At 34.6% G+C, this 9,661-nt stretch overlaps 1 protein-coding gene across 1 annotated transcript; it reads right to left on the bottom strand.

The window, feature by feature from the left end:
• Window positions 1-1,056: 1,056 nt before the first annotated feature.
• On the bottom strand, window positions 1,057-2,395 carry LOC149561232 (DELLA protein RGL1-like). The gene is made up of 2 exons (XM_089827777.1): window positions 2,274-2,395; window positions 1,057-2,086 (listed from the first exon to the last, which is right to left on the bottom strand). Exons 1-2 carry the CDS (start codon window positions 2,393-2,395, stop codon window positions 1,057-1,059), a joined length of 1,152 nt encoding a protein of 383 aa, XP_089683903.1.
• Between the last annotated feature and the right edge of the window lie 7,266 nt (window positions 2,396-9,661).

Raw genomic sequence — 9,661 nt, 5'->3', positions numbered from 1 at the left:
TTTGTTTTGATACTCTCTTGATCCAATGGAGAGCGGCTGGAAATTATAGCGTGGCTGGAAAAATAGATTTGGCGAATATTTGGACAATTTAATCCAAATGTGATACAAAGACCAAAGAAGGGGTGGTATTGAAGCAAGTAGAGAGATCTATAAAACTTTAGGAGGCAATGGCCGAATAATTGAAGACCATGCTGATCAAAGCCCGAAGAATGGCTAATGACAGCAAAAATAGTTTTTAATCAGAAATAATTGTTACATGGAGATTCTATGATTAGTATATTGATTTCCCAATTTTGTTCATTTTTTATACTATATTTCAGTTGGTCAATGGTATGCTTTTTTTTTCCCTAATGAAGTGTGAATTTTACTCTACAATTTGATAGAAAAAAGTTGTGCAATTGCAGTCATTGCTCGCCAATGAAGTGCAAATTTTGGTCTACCATTTGATAGAATAAAGTTATGCAACTGTAACAGTTTTATCGATTTAGAAATTTCATAACAATTTATTTTTCTCCTATATGCTTGATAAAAAGAGTTTTGTGGGTATTGGGAGGAGTTCCTTAAATATTGCATCGATAGATTCTAGAAATAATAGCAGTGCATCAATCAATTTGTTGTCTGATTTATGTGAAGAGTACAACTATATAATACATACTCTAGATTTCAGCTAATTATCTATTTAAAAATATATATAATTACTTAACATTTATATAAGCAGTTGCATAGGACTGCAAAGTTCTTTAACACCACAAGTTACGATAGGAGAGCCATACGAAACGAAGGAGCAAAAACGAAAACAATTCATAAACCCTAATTATTGGAACCAGAGATATTATGTAACTGTACAATATTATATATAATTCAATTGCTTGGAATGTAATTGGTTACGCAGAAAATGGAAATGAGGACTTTCGCTTGATTGCTGTAACATTTTAACTCTACCATCTATTGTCCTTATGCGAGCATTGTTTTACCAGCACTCCAGGCCGAAAGTGCAGCTAATGGTGTTCCTTTCCAACTTACAATGACGGCATGGCCGTCACATTCAAGAGTATACTACTTTCCGGAAGCATATTTCATCAACAATAATCTCGCTTGATACAAAGCCTGAAAACTGAAGCTCATTTCCGTGAACCCTGCTTCATTGAAAAACACCCTCCATACATCTGTTGTAACATGCCTAGTTCTCCTCTCTTTCCCCTCATAGGCTATGATATTTTTTATATGATTTCCTTCAATTAATTCTTCGTTCCTTACCCTCCTACTGTCGTTTCTGTCTGGAATATTAACATCTAATAAATCAAAAAAGGCACCGTAATTGTAAATCACCTCATTCAATCTATTCACAAACGATGGAGAATTGTGCTTCGCTTCCACTTCGACAGTCACCATAATTCGAGGCCTCAGTTTCTTGATAACACATAGAACATTGATCAGAAGAACTGGGTCATATAACAAATTTCTCAGAATGAGTGGAGCATAAATGGCAACCGCTTCATTTGGTTTTACCGTCAATAAACCTCGCTTGATTTCCTCCATGTTTCGGATCTCCAACATGTTGTAGATGAAGGGAATACCCAATGATTTTGCCAACTCTTGAAGTCTTTTCCCACTTTCCCTAAGCTCTTCTCCATTCTTACCCACTGTTGTAATCTTCAGAACCTGACGCCTATAGTTTGTATAACCACTGGCTTTGTGTACAAGATATTCCATCAGTACTGTCCATTGCGATCCACTTCGTATCCCGAGATCAATTACATGAATTATCTTCTCTATTATTGCCTGCACTGAAGTGAACTGCATCAGTCTGATATGCAGCAGAACACTAATATAGTAAGCAGCGAGACTAAGAAAACACTTCCTGTCATAGCGAGAGTCCACATCGAAGGCAAAATTTGAATCTGGCCGAGATGCGTTGTTTGACATGCGTTGGATTCTCTGGTGCAGTGCATCTGAGACATAATAGGCGAGCCTTTCCGTGGGATTCCCCAGTTTAGAGGACAATTTCTTGCATCTACTCATGTCATAACCCATGTCTCCACAACCCGATAGAATGGATAGTTTTGTGCCACGTAGATTAGTTATGCTGTATTATTATTAAATGAACCGTTATGAGAAGTTGGGAGAAAAAACATTAATTTTGGGTGGAGACAGTTACAAGAGATATAACTGATTATTGATGAAAGAGAGGTTAATTATAATTGGGTAACAAACCTGCCAAAATTGGTTCTTTTATTAATTTCATGCTTCAAGTTTAGAAAATGGTTTCCAACGGGACAGAGAGCTTAGAAAGAAACAAATCACAATAAGGCTCTTCTCTGGGGGGGGAATTGTTAAAATTCAAAGAGGGACACAGCCGATAGGAAGAAGCAGAAGCAGAGGCAGCAACTGGCATGGCCGGTCATCGGCAGTCTTTCTTGTTGGACACCATGCCTCATAGCTCCTTCTATCATCTATCCAAGCAGTACGGGCCTCTCATGTCTCTGAAGCTTGGGACTATTGATATTGTTGTGGCTTCTTCTCTTAAAGTTGTGGAGGCTTTCTTGAAGACTAATGATCTCAACTTTTTTAATATACTGAGAAACGCCTGTGCCACTTACATTGCCTATGATTCCAATGATCTTATTTGGGCTCCCTACGATAGCCGGACACGTATGCCAAGGAAGGCAGCATCACAAGAGGAGATATTGACAACCGCGAGTATTACCAGGTTCTAATCTTTTGTTAAAATTTCTAACTTTCCCTTGCAAAATGATGAAATGTGTGTTTTCCAATACAAGATAAATGATGGTGTCTTTGATTTATCGCTGTGGGGATGACTGAATTTATGGTTTCAATTGAGAAGATAGAACATTACCATTATCCCAACTATTATCATCAAACAACTAAACGACATTCTTGATGATCTTTTGCCATATGACTAATGGATTGGATATCATTGTATACAGTAAGAAATCATTTCTTTATAAATGGCAAACTTGTAGTGTGCATGTAACTTATAGTTCAGTCTAGTACATGAATTGATTGTGTGGCTTATTAATCCACAATGCTTGTTATAAATGTTTAATTGAATAGAAATACATTAGGGAAACAGTGAAGATTCTATACTATAACATGAATGTTCCTTTTCTTCCCCTTTAGCCGATTATCTATGCATATGATATGGGTCATCTAGCTCAAAGAGTTAAATAGGATTATCCTAGTATTGTGTGTTATCCAAAATACTGTGACCATTCTCTCTTTATTGGCTGTCTCATTCGATGTCTAGAAGCAAATCTTTTATTCATATGAAGTCAGATTTCTTGTTGCTGATGAGTGGAATTATTCTATTGAAACAATCTCCTCAACTATTCTATTCTTCAAAGAGAGGATCACCATTAACTTGGTATCAATCAAATATTAAAATCTAAATTTAGCATTGAACCATGGTAAATGTTGGATTTGATCTCCACTGTTGTGTTCAATAAGTTGCAGCTACTGTCCCTCTTTATAATAGTTAAAAATATTTTTTTTATAGAAAAACTCCTTATGTTTCATTTCCTAGACGGTGAACTTCATCACACACATTTATTTATTATTACTTGTTGGATGTGTCAATGAGCTGGCTATGCATGAACAGTAGAGAACAATTATTATTGAAGTTAGTGATGTCTAAAGGAACCTTAGACATAGAGGAAGTGAGTAGGACTATCATAGCTATGTATTATTTTATTTGAAGAAAGTATTCTTGCTAGTAGAAGAGAACAAATGTTAATATAATTCAAACTCTGGATATGGCATTCCATAAAAATAAACAAATGTTTTCCTAACACTGCATATGTTTTACTTGGAAATAAAGTTGTTCAAAATGGATGAAAGTTCCTAATGACATAGAAATTGAAAGTATGCTTCCATCTGATAAACCAGGAAAGAAGGATATGTGTCCTTGTTATTTATTTCTCAAGAATATTATGAGAAGCATGAGGAATTTTGATAACATCTCCTTGTCATTTGTATTTTAACGACTTGTTAAAACTAACACTGTACTTAATGACATAGATTAAAATAAATGCATTAAGTGTTACATTACTTTGAACTGATGCATATATGTAGATAATGCATAGTGGAAATACAAATGTGATAGAAAACAGATCTGTACATGTTTCTTCAGAAATGTTATTGACTTTCTTTCATACACTAATGTAGATATCCACGTGTTAGTGAATGGTAATTAGACCATGAATTTTATTTTAACAACACGAATTCCATTACTCCTCTAAGTTCTACTTATTTAGACTATCTCATTGCCGGGCTGGGTATCTTTCATGTCAGGAAAGATTTCGGGGAAGCTTAACAGCTTCGTGGTAGGGTGGAAAAGCACTCCTACAATATTTTCACCTTGTATTCTTAGACAAGTTTTGGAGCTCTTTTCAACTTGGTCGTCATGGTTTACCACCTAGTATCTAGTATCTGGTAACAAATTTATAGTTTCTTTTAAATTTGAGCATTTAAATAAAGTTAATGATAGTTAATCGACTAATTTTGACTAGTCAATATTCAAAAGACTTTGACTCTCGATGATTTTTCCGCATATTACAGAGATTGCTGATGTGGCATTTGTTTTGTAGGGGCAGTCGTTACATATGGTATCAGAGCTCTTAGTTCCACACTTGGGCCTTGAGTTCACTATGCTAGACGTAGAACTGTAAGTCAACTTGTTTACTTTATATAGTATGAGTTGATGACATGGGTTACATATTATGTCTCTTGGCTATGATTGCATTAGACATAGAAGGATTTGATGTTCCTTATGCGTGTCATAATTGCGAGTTAAAAAATTTCATTCCTTAAAAGATTGACAAAATGGAAAGTTCATGGAATGACTGCTAAATTGCATACCTCATATCTTTATGATTATATGTATTTTAAACCATGTGATGATATAATGAGCATATTGGAATTGAACTATTGAGATAGTCAAAGGATGGTTGACTTTTGCACTAGGCTATGAGAGCCTACCAAATGAAGATTTGACTTCTAATAGCAATGAAAAATGTCTTTTATTTATGTAAATGATATGGGATGCAAATGTGGTGCAAGAATTTATTTTCTCTTTTATGCCAGATTCATGAGGTTGATTGAGTAACCTAATATGCTAAGAAGGAAGAACATGGATTTTATTTCCAAACTATTGCATGTTTCATTATGCATTTAGAAATATGTGACTAACAAGATAAATTTTATGTGATGCATGAGAAGTTTGGTTATGTTCTTAGCGACCCTTGGATGCAAGGTGTCGTTAAACATCTACTCTCTCTTGGTGACTAGTGAGAGTCATTGTGCTTTAAGTGAATTTGGTTTTCATTTTATTATTATGTTTGGTTTTTCATGAGTTGGATGTGATGAAGGACTAGCTTGAGATTTATTTTTATTTTTTTGTGACCACCAAGCCACCAATTTCTTATGTGAGCTATTTACTTGACTCTTGTTCACTTTTATTTTGGTTGTATCTTCTTTTTGGACTTTTACTTAAGAATTATGAATCTTGTTTTAAGATTTCTTTGATTTTGAGGTGGCTAGGATGTGTGTGTGTATTTTGATGATGCTAGTCCTATGATTTGGAAGTGATTTCATCTATGATGTTCATTGTGGAGCATTGATAGGATTGCAAGGGAGTAGATTGTGAAGAACATGTCATTCTTCCTTTTACATTTATCTTATGATATTTTATTATTTTGGAAAGCTTACCTTCCAGTGTGTTTACCAAATGTGGACAAACAGGGAAGGTTAGATGTTGTGTATTTTCCTTCATGGAAGGGTGTAATGTAGCAATTATGGGACAGATAGGTGGATATCTTCATGTTTAGTTTCCCTATCTGCCAGTTCTGTAAAATGGATACATGTCTATTCTTGTTTCTTCTACAGGTAATTCTGGATTTTGAAAGTGCTTGGCCAAGCCATTTTAGTTTTTCCAAATACTCTATATGTGACACATGGTTATACCTATTTGATTTTTTTTTCTTTTACTACATATGTGTAGATATGTAGTTATTTATTTCCCAGCTACATTCCATGTTTAGACTACTAGGCACATGGTTGCAATGTAGAAATGTTACACGGTCGCACCAGATCCATCCAATCCATCTTGTTCTGGGAAGCTAGGCTTCTCGTGTTAGGGTCAGGGAATTCTTCGAGTTAGGAAGAATTTTGAGGAAAGTACTTCACTCCGTGGTTGGCGAGGTTAAAGCGCTTGGGCCACATTTCCATCTCGGGAAGCAGGTGGGAGATGTCCTACAACTTTTGGAGACTGGAACCACTGGAGAGCTCATTGAATAGTCATCTCAGTTTGATTGCCCAGCTTGTCATTTGAGATGTACTTATTTATTTGGGAAGTCCTCTCAGTTTGATTGCCCAGCTCGTCATTTGAGATATACTTATTTATTTGGGAAGTCATCTCAGTTTGATTGCCCAGCTCGTCATTTGAGATGTACTTATTTATTTGGGAAGTCATCTTAGTTTGATTGCCCAGCTTGTCATTTGAGATGTACTTTTTTTTTTGGAAAGTCATCTTAGTTTGATTGCCTAGCTCGTCATTTGAGATGTACTTATTTATATGTGAATAGTTTCATCCACATTTTTCTGGTTGAAGTTTATGTGGCAAAGTTAGTCTAGCTGGTTCTTTGCTATGGCGACAAAATGGGCATGAGGGCCTAAGGTCACTCACTTTATAAAAATTGAATTACTAATCCTTGTAGGTGATTGGTGAGTATACCTAGATGATATACTTAATGGTGTTGAACATATGATAGATGACATTGCGCCTTCATGATGTGCTTGTTGTTCCATGTTTGACGTGTAGGTCGACATTTTCTATGATTCCCATTGAGGTATGATGCTTTACATTATACTTCATATATTTAGTAAATCATGCTTTTGATGGATGGATTCCTTGGATATTGTCATGTGTTACATTTGTAAATGGATAATTATTGTTAATCCTTGATTATGACAGTGAAACAAGTGTTAACTCATCAAGCTATGGTTTACTTATTTATGTGAACCTTGCAAATGATAATGTATACTTAATAAGATATGGTCAACTTCTTCTAATATTTTCATTTATGGCATAGTCATGTGATGAGATGTTGTGTTCGACAACTTGGTCGATAATTGGTTATGAAACATAACTTTATTTGCACCTATCATTTTGACATGTAAGTTGGGAAGTAGAATGAAGTTACAAACTTAATTGGAAGATATTGTATCTACTTAGATGACTTTTGACTAACCTAATTTGACTTTTTGGGCCTATGTGGAAAGTGTATGAAAATATGGTCTTCCTATGAGGATGCCGGGTATGTATAGATCCATCTTTTATCTATTTTATTAATATTTTGGTATATGTGATGATCCACCATGCATGTGAATTCTACTTATAGAAAGTTGTTGAATTATTTTATTTAGTCAATGAATGACAATCAACAATTTGATAATCTTGAGTTATCTATTTGACTCCTAGTCAATATGGTGTTCGACATAGACTTAGCTATTATGCACCCAACTTAGACCCTTTGGTCGACATGTGTGTTTTTAATTTCGTTGAACTATCTATTGATGTAGAACTTGGGTTAATGTTTCTTGAAACATTTGATTGTGTGACTTTCTATCCTTGATCTATCTATAATATTGGTTAAATATATGTTGTTAATTTAGAGCTATATGATGCATTAAGATGCATAATGATGATTAAATTTTAATGATTACAATGATGATTTTATATGTGCATCTCATTATTTTTCCTAATGATTAAATGAGGATGACCTAAATGTAATGAGATTGCATTACTTGATTATGTTTTGTGGACACTGGTCTATTGTTGTGGACAATTACTCACTTAGCGAGCACATGTTAGATGCTATGTATGGTACATATGGTACATATGGTATGTGATTATATGTTGAGTTAAGAAGTCATAAAGTTGAACAAAATTTTGACTACTAATATTTGACTTAATCTCCTTGAGATACTACTTAGTGTGGCAGGATGTGGATAAGAAGTACCTAATAGCAAGGAAAAATCCACAAGTGATGCCAAGGTATGGTAAGTGCACAGGTATGTGTGTGATATCATGTGAAATTTTGAGACTTTTGAGATAAGGAAGTATTTGATTTTATATTTCATTAGAAAATTGATTTTGATTCTGATATATGATGGACTGATATTTGGTGTTGTTCCTATGAATGAACAGAGGGAATGACAAATTATTAGAAAGGGGGAGTATTGTCGAAGAGAGGTAGCCTAACCTTGTAAAACTATAGAATGGTAATGGAATTCACACACTCACATAGAAAAAGGTTCTTAAAATGATTACTAATACAAGTGTTTCTAAAGATGTGTTACTATCTCTTTAGTTATTACTTCAACTATGTGTTAAAATTGTCTTTGAAGAGATAGACCCATGAAAGTTAATGTGTTAATGAAATGTAGATTTCATATAAAGAAAAGAAAAGCTAATTTCGATTATAGTAGCTAAAAAAAAAAAATTAAAAGAAAAAAATCAATATTTCTTTTTGAACTAAATGCAGATGCATGTGTTATTGTGTAAATGAAAATTAGATCTCGATCTTGTAGATTCATTTCCTTGTATATATAAGTGCATATGATTTTGAGTTTTTCTTTGCATATTTGCATCGAGACGATGCATTCTCTATGGGAGGGAGGACATCATAACCCATGTATCCACAACCTGATAGAATGGATAGTTTTGTGCCACGTAGATTAGTTATGTTGTATTATTATTAAATGAACCGTTATGAGAAGTTGGGAGAAAAAACATTAATTTTGGGTGGAGACAGTTACAAGAGATATAATTGATTATTGATGAAAGAGAGGTTAATTATAATTGGGTAACAAACCTACCAAAATTGGTTCTTTTATTAATTTCATGCTTCAAGTTTAGAAAATGGTTTCCAACGGGACATGGAGCTTAGAAAGAAACAAATCACAATAAGGCTCTTCTCTGGCGGGAGAATTGCTAAAATTCAAAGAGGGACATAGCCGATAGGAAGGAGCAGAAGTAGAGGCAGCAAATGGCATGGCCGGTCATCGGCAATCTTCCTTGTTGGACACCATGCCTCATAGCTCCCTCTATCATCTATCCAAGCAGTATGGGCCTCTCATGTATCTGAAGCTTGGGACTATTGATATTTTTGTGGCTTCTTCTCTTAAAGTTGCGGAGGCTTTCTTGAAGACTAATGATCTCAACTTTTCTAATATACTAAGAAACGCATGTGCCACTTACATTGCCTATGATTCCAATGATCTCATTTGGGCTCCCTACGATAGCTGGATGCATATGCCAAGGAAGGCAACGTCACAAGAGGAGATATTGACAACCGCGAGTATTACTAAGTTCTAATCTTTTGTTAAAATTTCTAACTTTCCCCTGCAAAATGATGAAATGTGTGTTTTCAAATACAAGATAAATGATGGTGTCTTTGATTTCTAGCTGTGGGAATGATTGAATTTATGGTTTCAATTGAGAAGATAGAACATTGCTGTTACCCCAACTATTATCATCAAACAACTAAACGCCATTCTTGATGATCTTTTTTCATATGACTAATGGATTGGATATCATTTTATAGAGTTAAAAATCATTTCTTTATAAATGGCAAACTTG

This window comes from Cupressus sempervirens, chromosome 4, assembly GCF_028749045.1.
Source record: "Cupressus sempervirens isolate cs-2001-9-10 chromosome 4, ASM2874904v1, whole genome shotgun sequence".
NCBI classification, from domain to species: Eukaryota; Viridiplantae; Streptophyta; class Pinopsida; order Cupressales; family Cupressaceae; genus Cupressus; species Cupressus sempervirens.
This window is presented reverse-complemented; position numbering and strand designations above follow the sequence as displayed.

What these genes read in the sequence shown, in the direction of transcription:
- LOC149561232 (XM_089827777.1), bottom strand. Translation starts at nt 2,395, where the DNA reads ATGCCAGTTGCTGCCTCTGCTTCTGCTTCTTCCTATCGGCTGTGTCCC. An exon ending in CTTTCTAAGCTCTCTGTCCC is followed by an intron (nt 2,087 to 2,273) that starts GTTGGAAACCAT and finishes ATAATAATACAG; the next exon opens with CATAACTAATCTACGTGGCA.